The sequence below is a fragment of the Mirounga leonina genome, unplaced genomic scaffold, assembly GCF_011800145.1.
Source record: "Mirounga leonina isolate KUSES-001 unplaced genomic scaffold, KU_Mleo_1.0 Mir_173, whole genome shotgun sequence".
Taxonomy (NCBI): Eukaryota; Metazoa; Chordata; class Mammalia; order Carnivora; family Phocidae; genus Mirounga; species Mirounga leonina.
Window position 1 is genome coordinate 81187799 of NW_023270447.1, and position 17310 is coordinate 81205108.

General features: G+C 52.9%; 1 protein-coding gene across 1 annotated transcript in view; it reads right to left on the reverse strand.

Annotated features, from left to right (window-relative positions):
- The window catches only part of IGSF21 (immunoglobin superfamily member 21), a 236972-nt gene that overhangs the window by 122653 nt on the left and 97009 nt on the right, over positions 1-17310 (reverse strand). The window contains exon 2 of the mRNA XM_035020234.1: positions 11320-11432. Within this exon, the coding sequence (XP_034876125.1) occupies positions 11320-11432 (113 nt within the window). The remainder of the gene's footprint in view (positions 1-11319; positions 11433-17310) is intronic.

Consider the following 17310-nt stretch of genomic DNA (forward strand, 5'->3'; position numbering starts at 1 on the left):
GTTTGCCAGCTGGAGCAGATAGAGGATGATGCGGTGCGTGCATCAGCACGTTCCAGAAACTGCAAATAAGCCATAAGATAGGAGTGGTGGGTCCATTTGGGAACATGGTAGGAAGCATTGCTATAGAAATCAGCTAACAGAGCTTGAATCACGAAGGACCCAGTACATGCTTGAATCACAAAGGACCTTGAACACGGTCCTTAAGGTGATGGAAGCTCTTGTGAAGGGTGGGGTGAGAGGTAGGAGTGCAGTCATGGTATTATCAGTGATCAGCTCCGTGGTTTGGAAAAGTGCCGGGAACGGGGAGACTGAATGCCCGTGGGCGTCTGAGTCCCCTGGTAAGAAGACACAGTCACCCTTCCCACAGCATGACACACCCAACCAGGAGAAGGTTGGCCCAGGAGGAGAAGGAAGGACTTGGAAGGGAGGAGGATCTTGGGCTGGTGTTTCTCAGAAACATCCCTCATTTCAGCCACCTTACTTTATATCCCAGGCGTGCTGGAGCACAAGTTCACCTTTAATCCTCTGCGACAAGTTAAGTCAGCCCCTTGTCACTTAAACCCAGCAGGGCTAAGTCAGGCCAAGGCTGCTGGAAACCACCCTCTGGGCTCAATATAGCTCCCAGAGTCCACTGGCTCAGAGCCTCTCCACCTCTGATGAGGAGTGCCCAAGCCTCACCTTGGGAGCACAAAGTGCCAGCCTCCTCCCCAGCTTAGCGTCCTCTGGGGGAAGGAGGGAGGCTGGTTGCAAGGTGGGAAAGAGACAGCACATTCTATACAGACCATCCCACTTCACCCTTTTATTTTACTGATGAAGATCCTGAGGCTCAGAGAGGGAAACTGATTTGCTCTAAGTCACACAGCAGGATGTCTGGCCCCAGATCCCTGCTGTTTTCTCTTCTGTGCACTTGGCAAGTGAGGACAAACTCCCCGGACCGAGCTAAGTCATCAAAATGTTCACCTTGGATCTGCCAGCCTACATGTCTTTCACGACCATCCAATGCGAGAGTTTATTTCTGGGGGTGTCCAAATGTGGCCCAATAGAACATCTTGTTATTTGGGTGTCCCTCTCAACAGTTTGGGAACCAAGAGCTCTTCTCAGTCCTGTGTGAAAGCCTCCGGGCAGAGAAACGGTCTCATTGCCAATATCACAAACTTGATCTTAATCCTCCAAAGAGGATGGATTTCTCTGGTCAAAAAAACCCCCGCCTGGTGCCAGGGAGAACTGTAACATGTTGCCAAAGCAAGCCTTTCCTTCCCCCTGCCCCCTTCTTTTCTCCTTCTTCCATCCAAGGGTGTCTGTTCACACATCCAGACTGACTGTCCTGTGGTGCCTGGGCTGAGCCCAACCGCCCAACGTTCTTCCCACGTAAAGTTAACTACAGCACCCTCTTCCCACCAGGTCCCCGGAGAGCTCATGGACCACAGGTTTTTGACGTAGCCTTGCGGCCCCTTGGTCTCTTAGATCCATCCTGAGTGTGGCCCCTGAGGAGCCCAGGGTGGAGACCCTGCACGTTTCATACTCTCGAGCACCTGGGGACACCTTCTGTTGTTCTTGAGCTTTTCAGGGGAACGTCACAGAACCCTCTGAGAATATTCAGGCCCTTTTCTCTCTCCCCAGAACCACGTACAACATTTTGGGCATACTTCCTGGGGTTTCAAGGAGAGACCCCAGAAGCTTATCCAACTACTCTGTAGGGATCCAAAGACCCCATGTAAGGACCATAGCCCGGGGTCTGCCAGCATGATGGCACATACTGGAGAAGCAGATAGATAAAACTCAGCGACAGACACAAAAACGAGATGAATAACTACGATACCAGGTGATAAGTCTCTAATGCAAGTATGTACAAAGTGCTAAGGAACTTCGCAGGAAGATCTCTTAATTCTATCTTGGTGAACAAGGTCAGAGGCCTCCCAGAGGTTTGGCCAGGGGCAAAGAGAGGATTTATTTATTTATTTTTTATTTTTTTAAAGATTTTATTTATTTATTTGAGAGAGAGAACACATGAGAGGGGATAGGGTCGGAGGGCAAAGCAGACTCCCTGCCGAGCAGGGAGCCCGATGCGGGACTCGATCCCGGGACTCCAGGATCATGACCTGAGCCGAAGGCAGTCGCTTAACCAACTGAGCCACCCAGGCGCCCAAAGAGAGGATTTAGTAAGCTAAGCGAAGCCTCTGTCCCCTGCTCTGTGGGTGAAGGAAGCAGCTTGTCTGCAGGGCATCTCCTCTGTTTCACACAAATCCCTGTAAGATGTTTGGGGGAAGGTGATCAAGCCCGTTGGCCAGATGAGGAAACAGATCTTTACAATGTAATGAAGCCTGGCTAGTTTGGAATCTCCCTTCGGGGGCACTGGGTCCACCTGGCTCTTTCCGTCTCCAGCCCTGAGTACCCTGCTTAGCATGGAGCAGAGCCTCGGGGAGGTTGTGTGCACGGCTTTTGTCCAAAGGCCACTGAGTTAATCGGATGGTAGAGCCGGGATCTCTCCTCCAAATACCACATGCACTGCTGAGTTACTCTGGGATCCCCCAAACTCTCTCGGCAACCACTGTCCCATCGTCCAGGAGGAGAGCACGGCTGCCACCAGGTCTGGGCTGCAAGGCTGGGCAAGTTTGGAATAGATAATGTAGCTGGTAGCTTATGAAAGACATACAAACGGAGAGGGACCGAACAGAAGCAACTGAGTCTTTATGTTACAGCAAAGGTTTGTCCGGAAGATCGAGGCCATGTCACCAGTAGCCTCCCTGCCTCCTTCAGCCTCCTCCAGGCAGGCTTCTGCCCCACTAACTCCAACGAGGCTGCTCTTGTCCAGGTCCCCAGTGGGCTCCATGTGGCAAATTCACGGTCACTTCTCTGGTCTTGTCCTAAGTCATCTTGTCACAGCATTGGACAGAGCTGGCTCTTCTCCCTTGGGATCTGAGACACCCACGCACCTCGCTTTCGTCACATCCTGCCAGCTGCACCTTCCCAGCCTCTTCCCTGGTCTCCTTTTCTATCTCTAACACTTGAGCACCCCAGGGGCCAGCACTGGGTGCTCTTCTTCCGCCCCCTCCCCCCGTCCTCTCGCCCAGGCCCACCATCCATAGCTGAGGCCCCCAAGTATGAATCTCCAGTCCTGACCGCAGTCCGGAACCCCTGACTTGTAGCCTCAGCAGCTGCTCTGACAGCTCCACCCCACGTCTTAGAGGCAAGGCACCTGGAACTTAACACAGGTGATTGGGAATCCCTGCGAGCCCCCTCCTCCTCTCCTGTCCTCCCGGTCTCAGGAAATAGCACCATCCCCCACATCTAGCTGCTGGAGCCTAAAAGCCAGTAGTCACCCTGAATCCTCCTTTCCTGCCCCCCGCCAACACATTAGCAAGCCTGTTAGATACCACCTGCAGGTCCCAGCAGAACTTCCTTCCTTCTCACCGTCTCCATGGCCACCATCCTAGTTCTTACCCAAGCCGCTGTCACCCCTTGCCTGTTATTGCTGGAACAACCTCCATGTGGACCTTCTGACTCCAGTCTTGCCTCCCCTACACTCCACCCTCTACCCACAAGTGACCTTTTAATAAAGGGGAACCAGATCCCGTTACTTTCCTGCTCCAAACCCTCCAAAGCTGCCCTTGGAACAACTGCAGAACCAGTGCCCTGGAGCACAAGGCCTGGCGTGAAGGGTCCTGCCTGTCTGTCTCACCTCATCTCTTAACTCCCCGCAACCGGCTGCATTCCAGCCCTGCAGGTGCACTCTCTTTCTGTTCTTTGAACATGTGAAGCTGGTTCCCAGAACAGCTCCTTTGCATGTGCTTCTCTCTCTGCCTGGAATGTTCCATCTCCTTCCCCTGGCAAGATGGATTCCTTGTTGCCTTTGAGGTCTCAGCTTAAATGAGTCTCTTCCTGACCACTCAATCCCTTTCGATCCCACCAAACTATTTTAATTCTGTGCACCGCCCTTACTTTGGTCTGGTATTTTTTCTGTTTGTTTATCTTTTTATCCCTTCCCCCAAGCTCAACTACGGGAGTTCAGGATCTCGGTGTCCCATTCCCTGATGCACCCCCGGTGCCTAGACCCATCCTGCTCAGTTAACCACATGCTGGATTAATTAATGTCGGCCGGGTGAATGGAGCAGCTAGCTCCTATCAGAGTTTCCCATGCACCAGAACATGGTCCCTGGCTGGGCCAAGTGCATTACAATCATCCGGGGAACTGGTTAAAAGTAAAATGCCCTGAGGCCCCAAACCTCAGCCATCGGCATATTTTTACAGGTCCTTCTGAAAATTCTACAGAGCGACTAAGGTGGACAACTCCAAACCGCCCTTAAAGACCAGGGATTGGGGCCGTAATAACTGCAATTCACACTCTGACCTCTAGGGGGAGCGCCCGGGTTTCTCCACCACTCCACCCCCAGAAGGAGGAGCCCTGTGATTAGGGTCTGGGATAGATTCAACCTGTTCCTGAGGGTGGAAGAAAAAAGTGCAATGGAACTAGCCTGGGAAATGTGTTCTTACTTCCTCTTTATGTGTTATTAGTTATTCTATGATTAGCTGTCCTTTGGCAGGCCCTCTCCCTGGCACACTGTCTTTCGTCTTATGTAACTGGGGTGGTGAGATGGGGCCTGGGGCATTCTTCATCAGAGAGAGCCTGCCCCTTTGGGAGGCTAGGGGCAAGGGAGGGAGGCTTGGACAAGGCAGCTCGGACCAGCTTGGCTCTGGTTCTGTGAAGAATGTGTCCTGTCTTTCCTACTCCCTTCCTCCTCCAGATTTAGGAGCTGTCAGATCAGGATGTGGGTCCAGGGGAGGAACATGGAGCAGTCAGGTTGGGTCCAAGCCAGAGGGGCCAGAGGGGCGGTCCGGCTCACTTCTCCAGGACTTAGGCTTGGTCTCTACTCATCGCCAAGAGTGTACCTGCCTTCTCGCCCTTGATGATATCATTGGACTGTAATGTCCCCTTATGATCACCACTTTCTATTTTGGTTTCAGACAACAAAACATTGTCAAGGACTTACACTAAAAGAGAGCCAATGCCAGTAAAACCATTTTGAAATAACTCTTTGCTTCAGGGAGAGAAGAGCTAAGATCCACTGAAATGGCTTAGCTATGTGATAACATTTCCAAGAATTGAAATCCAGTGAGTTTTTGAAACCCAGTATAACCACATAGACACAAAGAATATACCATTTTAAATGGTTGTCTCTCCCCTTCTGCCTTGGGAATGTAGGTGGGAGGATGGAATTCAAGGAATCCGACAATCCTTGGTGATCTTCCGAAAACACCTTCCACTCTCAGTTTATAATTTCTTTTTCTCGATCCCTTAAGCTACCAAGAGACATGCTAGGACAACGGCCACCATTTTGAATGGGTGCCACAATGAATCAAGCCTTGGGCTTGTTTGGCTGCAGACGTTATCTCTCGAAGCCTACAACGTAGGTGTTCTCATGCTTGATTCCACATGAGGTTTCTAGAATGCAGAAAGTTTAGGTCACTGCCCAGACACATACCCTGAACTCATGTGCAAGTATCCTGACGCCTCAGCCCTCTGTCTTCCTATCTTACCCTTCCCAGCCTCGTGGGCCAGAGCAGACACAGTCCTATCACACAGGTATCGAGCAGAGCCCCCCGCGGGAGCTTGCCCTGGCCAGGTAGCATCACTCATGAGAAGACACTCATACTGCAAAACAAACACCCAGGCACACGCTCCCCACAAGGTGAAAGAAGCGAGATACTGGGGTTCTGAAAGCGGGGCATTATCACTGCTGATCAATCTCCTCTTCTATCTCCCTCCGTGGCTCTCTTTTCTGTGGCCTTGTAACCTGGGCCCAGCGCAGCTCTGGGGGACGAATTGTGAAGGAAGGAGACAAAACAAAGGAAAGATGATAAAAACTGCTATGAAAGGTTAAACTCCCATGATTCTCTGTGGCTGTTTAATGGATTTCTATGACACAAACAGACCTTTGGCTTTGCCTGCTGGGCAGGTGACCTCCAACTAAATGAGTTTAGACAGTATTGCCTAATAAGAAATGTTCCTTTTTCCCCCATACGCCACCAAGCCCCCTGAGCATACAAAGACCCTCTGTCCCCTGCAGACAGTTACTATTGGCTGTACACACACCCCCACCTGAAACACAAGTGGGCCACGTGGCATGGTCTGCTTTTGTATCTATTGTTCTATCACTTGGTCACTTAACAAACATTTACTGAGGTGACTCTGCACTAGGCATTGTGGATACAGTGGGGAAAAGGTCTGGCCTTGGCCCTTGAGGATGTTCACCGTCCAGTTGACAGACAGGTGTTTTGACACAGAGAGGTATGAGCTGGATTATAGACCCGCAAAGAGGAATCATGGAGGAGGGAGTGTCTAGAACTCTGTGGAAGTCAGGGAAGGCGACATGAGCTGAGACATGGTCTCTTTGGATGGCCTCAGTTTCCTCATCTGAAGAGTAGGCATAACAATAGACCCGAACTCGGGTGCCTGGGTGGCTCAGTTGGTTAAGCCACTGCCTTCAGCTCAGGTCGTGATCCTGGAGTCCCGGGATCGAGTCCCACATCAGGCTCCCTGCTCAGCAGGGAGTCTGCTTCTCCCTCTGACCCTCCTCCCTCTCGTGCTCTCTGTCTCTCATTCTCTCTCTCGCAAATAAATAAAATCTTAAAAACAAACAAACAAAAAAAACAAACAAAAAAAATAGACCCGAACTCACAATGCCAACATGAAAATGAAAAGTAGTCATGTATCCAGTGCCTGGCACATGGTAAAGGCTAAATAATGTTAGCCCCTCAGATTCGTATTTGCAGCATTACTGAATGAGTCCCCAGTTATAGATGCGAATGAATAGAAATCATTAAGTAAAGGATATTATTAATCATTTGTTTTCTAGAACCAAGTCCTGACTTTAATGCTAGGGTAGTTTGCTTTTTAGGTGACTGTCCCCTACTGGCCAAGTATGGAATTGCACCCTTGCTCCATTAGCTTCTGCATATTTCTAGGGAAAAAGCATGAGTCTGGAAAACTCAAATCTGGGAGAGGAAGCCATACAATGGTGGAGAGAGCACGGAGAGATGGGGAGGAGGGCTGTGAGGCATCCTGAGGGTGAACAGGGCTTTGATAGACAACTGGGATACCCAGGACCTCAGGTGCCTGACAACCTTCTCGACATTTGTTTTCAAAGAGGTCTTCTGAGAATGACGGTCACTCTGCCTATCCCCTCCCATGCCCCTCCCCCCAACTAATGATGGCAGGTTACATAACAAATACAATTCATTTTTCAGAACTTCATGTTAGAGTAAGTTTGCCTGGAAAACTGGCTCCATGAGCAGTCCACTGTTATTCCCTTGCCAGGAAAGCACAGTATATTCCAGAGGCCTCAGAAAAAATTGCAAGTACCTATAATGGACTGTCCAATAGAACCTTCTGTGATGACGGAAATGTTCCATACCTACCCTGTCCAACATGGTAGCCACCAACTGCATGTGGCTAGTGAGCTCTTGCAATATGGCTAGCCTGACTGAGGACATGAATTTTTAATTTAATTTGATTTGATTTAATTCGATTTAAATTTAAATAGCCAATGTGACTAGTAGTGGCTGCCATACTGGACAGCATAGACCCAGGGGCTCTGATCGCATGCGCTTTGAGTCTGTTCTATAGTTTTGGCACTTTCTTCTACAAACTGGGGAGTCTGTGGGGCAAAGTGCCCAAGGTTCAGGCCCTGGCCACCTCCTCCCATCCCCTGCCCCCGCCCCACCCCTAAGGCATCCACATGGCAAGACCTTCCCAAATGTTCAGCCAGAGGTCTTGTTAACGCCAAGGGAGTGGTCCCTTTTGCTTCAATTTCATCAGCTCTGCCAATCTACCCAAAGAATCCAATCCATTCATTACATTTCTGAAAGCTCAGGATGATTCCATTGCTAAGACAATGTCTTTAGGACCAGAGGGGAGGCTGCTGGGCTTTACACGTCTTGGGCCATTTTGTGCCCACTGGGCTGAGCGGGCAGTGGTGGCCTCCCCACAATGCCCTTGCTTTTCCCTTCTAAAGACATTGGAGACACAGCCCTGGCTGGGCCTGTGTAATCTATTCATTTCCTTCCAAGCCGGGCTCTGTAAGCTCATTCACAGAGGATGGGCAAAGGAAGCTGGGGAAGCAAACAGACGTACAGAAAACAAACAGCGCTGGGCAGCTCCCTGTTTTGGGGGGGCAGCTGTGGGGGGAATGGAGGTGGGAGAATGGAGATGTAGGGGCTTGTCTGGTGGGGGGGTTCTGACTGGAGGAGAGTGGGGCTCGCCTTGCTGCATCTCCTACATTCTCTAGAAGCCCTGCCTCCCCCTCCCCCTCAAGGAATCTTGGCTCCTGCAGCCCCCATCTTGGTAAGCTCTTATCTCTCTCCATTCAGCTGGCTCCTTGGGAAAAGAGGCGATGGGTGAGGGAAGGCCAGAGTGGCAGCAGACAGAGAGAGAACTGGCAGCATCGAGACATTTCCCTGGAGTGCCCCCCCACCCCCCTCCCGGCCTCTGCTCCCATCCGCACCATCACAGACAGCGTATGCGAGGTTCCCCTGGTCCCAAGGAGACTTCCAAGTCAGCTGAGCCTGCTCCCTCAATCCAGATACAGAAGCACAAGGGCCCAAACATTTGGCTCCAGTGGGTGATCTGCATGTGATTTGCATACATCTGCATACCCCCTCCCCACTCCAGAGGCTCGAAGTCAAAGGATGTGAAATGAAGTAAAATAAATTAATTAGTGCAGCCTACCATAGCCCAATACACAGGGCCTGACACCGTAAGAGATGCAACTGATTTTTAAGGCAATCAACATGATGGCAGGCTAGGGTGGAGAGAGATGGGGGGGTTGGTGATGGGGGATTCTCAGCATTGGGGGTAGAGAAAGGGAGGGAAAGTCCATATCTGGATTGAAAACTGGGCGTCTTCGTCCTGCCCCAGCCTTCTCCCCCGTCTTCAGGGGACACAGGCTGGAGCCACGTGGAAGCCTGGTTCTGGCTTCCTAAACCTGGGCCTGGCGCTGGCCTTGCCCCCGCACTGGAGTCCCCTCCCCCTCCAACACAGAAATTCCATTTCAAACCAGAGTGGAGATAGTTGCTTCAGGGGCTGGCAAAGCAATGAGTTGTCCACTGGTAGTTCCCTGGCTGCAAGCTTCGCCCCCCGAAACTGTTCCCATTGGGTCTTTGTATTTCTCTCTGCCAGCTGGGCGGGTCTTTTGCCTCCCCTCATTCCGATCCCATCTAAGGATGGTGGAGGGAGAGACAGTCCCATCGTTAGCAGTGAGCTGCAGTTAATTTTTTTTTTTTTAAAGATTTTATTTATTTATTCATGAGAGACAGAGAGAGAGAGAGAGAGGCAGAGGGAGAAGCAGGCTCCCAAGGAGCAGGGAGCCCGATGCGGGGCTCGATCCCAGGACCCTGGGATCATGACCTGAGCCGAAGGCAGACGCTTAACCATCTGAGCCACCCAGGCACCCATGAGCTGCAGTTAATTTAGCACCGTCCTTCTGCCAGGTGCTAATGAGATGCTCGCAGTGTGTGTCAGCCAAGCAGCTCCCATATCATGTAAATACGCCTCTTAGTGATTCAGTTCATGGCACTGTTTAGCGTATGACTTGACTTTCTCTAAGCCTGTTGATCTATCCGGGATAGCAAATCTCCTCTAATGCTGGGGCCCTGTGGGGTGCTGAATGTCAGGTTCACACCTGTGGGGCCCAGGCTGCCCGGAGAGCTGGGGGGGAGGGGGTGGCTAGAAGCAATTTTAAGTGGGAGGGGCTACAATGCTAAGATGGAGAACAATGATTTTGGGTAAAAGGAGCTCAAATCACAGCTAACAAACCAGCGGATGATAAATCAAAGACCAAGAAGGCAAGAAGGACCAGCAAGGACAGGAGGGTCCAACCAAGGCTGGGGCGAGAGTAAGAAGGAGATTGAGGAGCGCAGTTCTGGGTCAGGGCATTGAATGGTGAGTGTGCCCCAGGGGGATTCTCTAACGCAGGGTTTCCAAGCCCCACCCCGTGCCTGCTGGGGTAGTGTGAAGGAACAAAGGAACCAGTTCTAGAAGCCTGAACTTCAAACTGCCCATGCCACCCCTTTCCCCCTCTCCGCACTCTGCACGCCCCACCTGCGACCTCCATCCGCTCCATCCAGAGCAGTTCCACCCGACTGTGTCATCTGCGGGTTTCATCTGAAGAAAGGGCAATGCAGCAGACAGAGGTTAGAGAAATGTTGTTTTAGATCAGGGGTTGGCAAACCACGGCCACTGGACCACAGCAGCCTATAGCCTGTTTCTGTACAGCCCACGGACCAAGAATGGTTTTTTACTTCTTTGAATGGTTGAAAATATAAAAAAGGAGAGTATTTTGTGACATATAAAAATGATATGAAATTCAAGTCCCAATGTCCATGAATAAAGATTTATTGGAATTGGAACAGCCATGGCCTCCCGTTGACACATTGTCTGTGGCTGTTTTCACACTGTAACGGCAGAGCTGAGGCGTTGTGACAGAGACCATACGGTCCCCAGAGATGAAAACATTTACCATCAGGACCTCACCAAAACATGTGGCCAAACGCTGTTTTAGATCATGCAAGGGGAGTTCTCTGCCCAACCTGTTTCCAAGATGGCGGCACCTTGCTCTGTGCGAACCTTAGCATGGCGTTGCAAGAACGTCGATTCCAACTGGACCTTCTCCCGAGCCCTGCCAGCCCCGACTCCCTTGTGGCCAAGGGACACCAGGCTGGGCTGCCTGGCCCAGACACATGAAGGCTCTTATCAGTGGCTGAAAAGGCCAACACTTGTGTCCCATACCCAGAGCTGGTCCTCCTGTTGCCAACAGCTGGGCCCTGGACAGGTGTGCCTCTGTGTGTCTCTAAGAGCACCCCTCCTCAGACCCAGCTCAGGGTGCCAGGCACCAGGATAGTCCTACATGTACTTGAGTTAGAAGGCGGACTATGTCTGTAATTTGTTTCAAGAAGGCAGGACGCTATCCTGGTCTTCTCTGTGCTCTGTCAAGAACATCACCCAAAGCCTCACGCCTGAAATTCCAGCCTTCGATGTTCCCAGCAACCAGGGCCCACAGGGTCCTCACACTTGGTACTGCCGGGGTTTCCTGAGCACAAGGGCATGTTAGGGACACCAAGGAGACCAAAATAAGAGAAAGCCTGAGGACAGAGGAGAAGCCTGAGCAAAGCATTCTTGGAGAAGGGTTTGGGCAGAGGGCACAGGACAACACAGAGCTGGGACCAAGGACATAGCCAAGCCTGCAAGGGTCTCCAGAAGGGTTCTGGGCACTCTGCCTTCAGCCCTGGCTGTGGCACGCGGAGGGCAGAGCTGCGGTGACTTACCCGGTACCACACGATCTCGCGCATGCGACCATCCGTCTTGAAGTTACACTTCAAGGTCACGGCATCACCAGCTACCACGGGTGGGAGAGGCTCAATGTTCACAGTCAGGTAGCCTGTGGGAAAAAGGAGACGGGAGGTAAGGGCATGGGAGGAGCAGAAGGGCTGGGCTGCCTGGGGCAGGGTGGGGAGAGAGTTAGCACAACTGTAGGGGGCACCGTTCACTCCAGACCTTGTGTGATCAGTGCCCACAGCGCAGCTCCTCACTCATTCTTCCTTCCTTTTTTTTTTTTTTTAAAGATTTTATTTATTTATTTGAGAGAGAGAGAATGAGAGACAGAGAGCACAAGAGGGCAGAGGGCAGAGGGAGAAGCAGACCCCCTGCTGAGCAGGGAGCCCGATGCGGGACTCGATCCCGGGACTCCAGGATCATGACCTGAGCCGAAGGCAGTCGCTTAACCAACTGAGCCACCCAGGCGCCCCTCTTCCTTCTTATTGACATCTCCGCCCTGAGAACCTCCCTGGCTCCTGCAGATCCCTCTAGTCCTGAAACATTTCTTCTTGGCATCAATTTCTCCTTCAAAGTACCTGCTGGCAGCTGGAGGAAATGCCTCAGGGCATTTCTACAAGACGTCCCAGAGAAACGGTCCTGTGGTCAAACACTATACCTCCTTCGCCCCTTTTACAGGGTCTTGATATGCATTAGCCAGTGAAGCCCCACGGGAAGTGAGCATGCTGAAACTCATCTAACCCAGCATTTCTCTCAGCCACCCCTGAAGCCCCGTCAGCATCTGGTGCTGCCAGGGTGCCAGGAACCCACATCAGGAAACGGTGTTCTAGGTGCCCAGACCCCTCCACTCCCAGCCGCATGACCAAATGACTGCTGAGGAAGGGGGAAGAGCTCCCGAGGAGCTCTCTAAATCTCCCATCTCACACATCGCGCCACCCAAGGGGAGAGGTGGTTCCCCTTGCGACCACAGCGGTGGAGGGGTGACAATGAGCTGACCGTCTTGGAAGGAGTCCATGCCGCTGCAAGCCCCAGATGCTGCGTCTCGCTCGCCAGCTGCCCCTGGTAGCCACAGCCTGGGGAACACTCCTGTCCCCACACCCAAGTCCAGCTTGGTGAGCCTCTGACCCTCTCTGCTGCCTCCCACAGCCCCATCCCGGAAGGCCAGGACCCACTCTAGCTCGGTAAGGGACCTCATTCTTGGGCTGATCGTCTAGGCCCATCTGATTGGCTTCCCGCTGCTGATGGCCAGCCATTGATCTAATGGATCAATCCAGTCCGATTGTCTTAATGAGAAAACTAGCCAGGAGGGGTTCAGGGATTTCAATTGTGCAGGCAACCTGAGCGGATCAAGCCCAGGGGCCTGACCCCTGCCTGGAGCTTAATGGTTACAGTACTCCTTGGGGGGTGTGGTGGGGGTACCAAGAATCGACCTCTGCAGGATCAATTTGGAAGCTGGAGTCAGAATCGACTTGTGTGGTACCACGCTTCAGGTCCCAACAGGCCAGGGTGAGGGGTAAGGCAGGGGGCTCACCTCCAGGGAGCCTCAACCTTAGGCTGGAGGTCAGGCTGCCAGGGAGCCCCACAGAGCCTGCGTGGTGGTCCTTGAGAGCAGTGACTGGAACCAGCTGGAAGGACCAATTCTGTCCCCTCCTTTTGTCACTCATTCAGTCCCCAAGTTGGCTCCCACTTGCTCTGAGCAAGGCCATGGTCCAGGATGCAGAAAGTTCTCAGCATTGCCCTGTCCTCTAGGCATGCACAGTTTGGGGACAGATTCACGATCTGGTCACCCTCAGTGGGCGGGTGAAGGTGGGGGGCTGTGGAAGCGAGGGAAACCTTTCCAGCCTGGACCATCAAGGAAGTCCCCAAGCACAGCCACATCCCAAACCATGACAAAGGAGGAGGCTGCCCTCAGGGGGATGAAGCCCAATGACCGAGAGGACTCCGGGCAAGTCAATCCTAAGCAGGAAATAGTAATAACAGGTCACATTTCCATGGCACCTACTGTGAGGCAGGTACTGGGCTAAAAGCTTAATACACACTCACTCATTTACCTGTCCCAACAATCCTAGGACAGTATTACTCCCACTTTCATGGGGAAACAGAGAGGCAGAGTAATTACCAAGATCACACAGCTGTAAGTGACAGAGCTGGGACTGAAGCCCAACCTTCTGGTCCATTCTGACCACCATGCTCTATACAGCCTCTCTCATGATGGGAGAGGGAGGGAAGGGTTGGCAGACACTTCACATCCAGCCCTGGGGAGGAGGGGGGCTGTTGCTGGAGGACTGTGACAGAGGTACAGGATTGATCCTGTCCACTGCCATTCCCAGCCCTGGGCGGACCCCCTGGCTCACCTGTCCAGTGGGGCTGCCCTCCCTGAGGGTCTCACCTTTGAAGCTGCAAGCCAGATGGCTGAGGAGCTCAAGACCAGAGAGGGGCCCCTCCTGCCCGAAGGAGGTGGGAAGGACACATTCTTGGTTGGGTAAATCTTGCAGCCGGCCTACGGTGAGTGCAGATGGTGCACGCGCGTGTGAGGTGGGATGGAGCGTGCCAGCTTGCAGGGTCGCCATTTGTTGGCAAACCACGGGGGAATTACGGGTGTGAAGCCAGTGGGGACCGGGGGACAGTTGAAGCTCTGGTAACTGGTGGTTGTGTTAGGAGCACCACAAGGTGAGGCAGATGGTCCAGGGCAACAGGACTCAGGGGCGTGCAGGGTGAGAGCAGTGAAGAGCTCCCTCCACAGCAGCGGGTGGGGGGGGGGGGCGGGCAGGGGCACATGGGACCCCCAAAGAGGAGATTTAGAAGGTGGGCGTATAAGTGCAGTGGTTCCGATGCCTTAAAACTGCATTTCCCAGAGCGTGTAGACAGGAGGGAGCTTCTAATAGACGTTTCAGGCAATGAGATTATTACCAACACGGCGTTGAACAAAATTAAGCATGCTCCCCCCCCAAGACTTCTCTCCTTCCAGCTTCCTGTCTTGCCTTCCTTTGTGAAAAAATATTTATTGGGAATCTATGCAGTACCAAGCACTGCTCCAGGCACGAGAGATAAAACCATGAGAACAGGCAAGTCCTGCTCTCAAGGAGCTGACGTTCCAGAAGAGGGGACAACAGTCAAAAAAGTGAATGAGGGGAAACACGGCAGGTGGGAACAAATGTCATGAAGAACGTAAAACGGGGTAAAGCATCAGGGAGCAGCAGGGCAGGGACAGCTCTGGAATGGGTGGCCCACCAGGCCTCTCTGAGGGGGCCAACCTAAAGGTAAGTGTGAGCCACGCAGGTATCTAGGGGGAAAGCATTCCGGATGCAGAACACCGCATGGGCAAAGGCCCTGAAGCTGGAGTGTGCTCAGGGTGCTCCCTCAATTTGGGCCAGGGTGGGACATTTTTCATAACACTGTACACTCTGGATCCCGTCTTTGACTCAGCATCTTGTAGGAGTGGAACCAGGGCAGGTGTGAAGGGGGGGCGTGTGCAAAGCTGAGGGAGGCACTCACCCCACCACAGGCCCCTGAGTCCCGCCTGCCTCCCCTCCTCCCGGCCTTGCTCAGTCCTATGGAACACACAGCAGGAACAGGAACAGGTCTCTAACCCGAGGCGGAAGGGACTATGTCTCGCCCTCCCGAGGTCGCCCCGCTCGGAAGGTGGAGGCCAGGGGTGACAGCTCCCAGCCTAGCCGCCCTGGGAGCGGGAGGGAGGGGCTCGGGCCACCGCGTGGGGACTAAGACCTTCTCCCTGGGTGTGTGCGCCACGTTCTAGCTCCCGTTCAGTCACCAGCAGTCGCGACAACCTGTAAGATGCCGCACTTGCTGCATGCGTCAGGCTGGAGTGTAGTTGTCTGTTTGCACATCTGCCTCTCCTTCTGGAATGCGAGCTCCATTAATATCAGCAGAGTACGAAAATGAGATTCGACAAGCGCTGCTTTTGGAGCTTTCTCACGTGTAGGTGCTGTGGATCCCGCCACCCCGCGGACGCTGCTCTGTCGCAGAGAAGGAATGGCGGTTCAGGGCCAGGACGAGCCTCGGGTGATGTGTGATGCGTGGGCACAGCAGCCTCAGGTCTGGAGGGAGGATCACTAGCTGGGGGAGGAGGGAGGCGGGGGGAGAGGCAGGTGACAAGGCAATTTTCTGATAGATGTACCAGGTGAGGATTGCGTCAGCGCCAATCACCACCCGGATCACAGGTGAGAAATCACCTTCCCAGATGCAGACACACGCACAGGAGAAGGGACGGCGAGGGTTCGTGGCCAAGGAGGTTTTTGCAAGAGAAAAACACACGGGAAATTCTCCTTTAGGCCTGACTAAACTTCTCCAGCTCCTTTCCCACTGAACTGCATCACCTTCTGAATACCTTGCATTGGTCCTTTCTCTGGAGACTCCTCCCTCGCTTCTCCCGTCTGCATGCCTCCAACAAATGAAGCCAGATATCTGGCTCAAGCTTCTTGCTCTACCACTCGGCAGTGACCTGGGCAAGTTAGGTGGCTGCCACAGGACTCAGTTTCCTCATGTGTAATGTGGACATGGGAATAATCACAGGGTGGTGAAGCATGTTCTGGGGTATTGCTTACCACGAGCCCTGCCCACATAGGGAGGCGCTCCTGAGCAGGGTGAGTGGGACCGTGCTCCCTGCCTTCTCAGAACTCCAATCCTTCCCACTCACTTCCCACTGTCCAGCTGAGGAAAGATGGTCCCGGACAGGGCCCAGGGGCCGGAGGGGGAAGAGTGGAGTCTGACATCTGGAAATTGGTCAAGGAGTAGGAGATTCAGAGATGACCAGGGATCAGAGCCGGGAGACCCACATGGCATCCTTCCCCCAAGGCAGAGGACAGAAAATCAGAGAAGAGATTTGAGCAGGACCCAGGACCCATCCCTCCACCATCCCCCCCCCGCTTCCCACTACTTGCCCAGGTCTGGGCTGGTGGGAAGGACAGCTGAGCAGGCAGGGGTCAGGGGAGATGGGCTCATCCACCAGCCAGGAGGCAGTGAGCATAGTCAAAAGGGCCAAAGAGATGTGAGTTATGGTCTCAGCTGTGCTGCCAACCAGCTCTGGGACTTCAGGCAGGCTGACCCTCTCTTTGGGCCTCAGTTTCCTTGACTCTAAAATGAGGAGTGAACTGGATTTTTAGGGCCCTCCAGCTCCAATCAATCCCATGTCAGATGTCAACTGAGCCCGAATCTCGCCCCCTTCCTTCCTGGTACGACTCAATACCATTTCTCCGAGAAGTGAATCCGTCATTTAATCAGCCACCAGCTAAAGACGGAGCTCTGTCTTTCTCTGCATTAAATTTGCCACCAATCAACCTTTTGCATGAAAGCCCCCAAGCACAGTATCAAAAAGCAGGATCAGGAATGGAGCCGGATTCATCTTAACTAAGCAGTTCATTATCCTGAATGGGGCCATCACTCTCCCCCTCTATCTCTGACAGCATTTACACCACTCCTGTTAAGATACATTTAGCAAAATTGCAGGCAATATTTAGGAACCAGGCGTCCTCCCCAGTGAGGTGAGGACAAATAGTTCCTCTGTCTGGAAACTTGCCTTGTCATATCCCAGCATCCCTTCTCTCCCTCTCCCCTTGCCCAGCTCAGAGGAGATGCTTCCAGAGGGCCAGCTCATGTCTGGCCCCATGGGCCAGTAAGGGTTGCCATGGGAGGAGTCCAGGCCTGCCTTGACGCAGTGAAAAGAGACAGAAATTATGTTAGGGTGACCAGATGTCCAGTCTGTCCAGACCGACGGGTTTCCTGGGACAGGGGCTTTCAGCAGCAAACCAGAATGTCCCTGGCAAACCAAAACAAGGTGGTCACCCTAGTTGTAATCCCATCATGGCCCATGGATGGCCCTGGCACATTGCTTAAACCTCTCTACCTGGTTCAACAATGAGGGTGACCATATCTCCCTTGACCAACTCAAGGACTAGGTAGAGTCAATGCAGACCTCTTCCCTGGTGCTTGACTCCACGTGGGCTCAGCAGACATTGGTGGTTAAG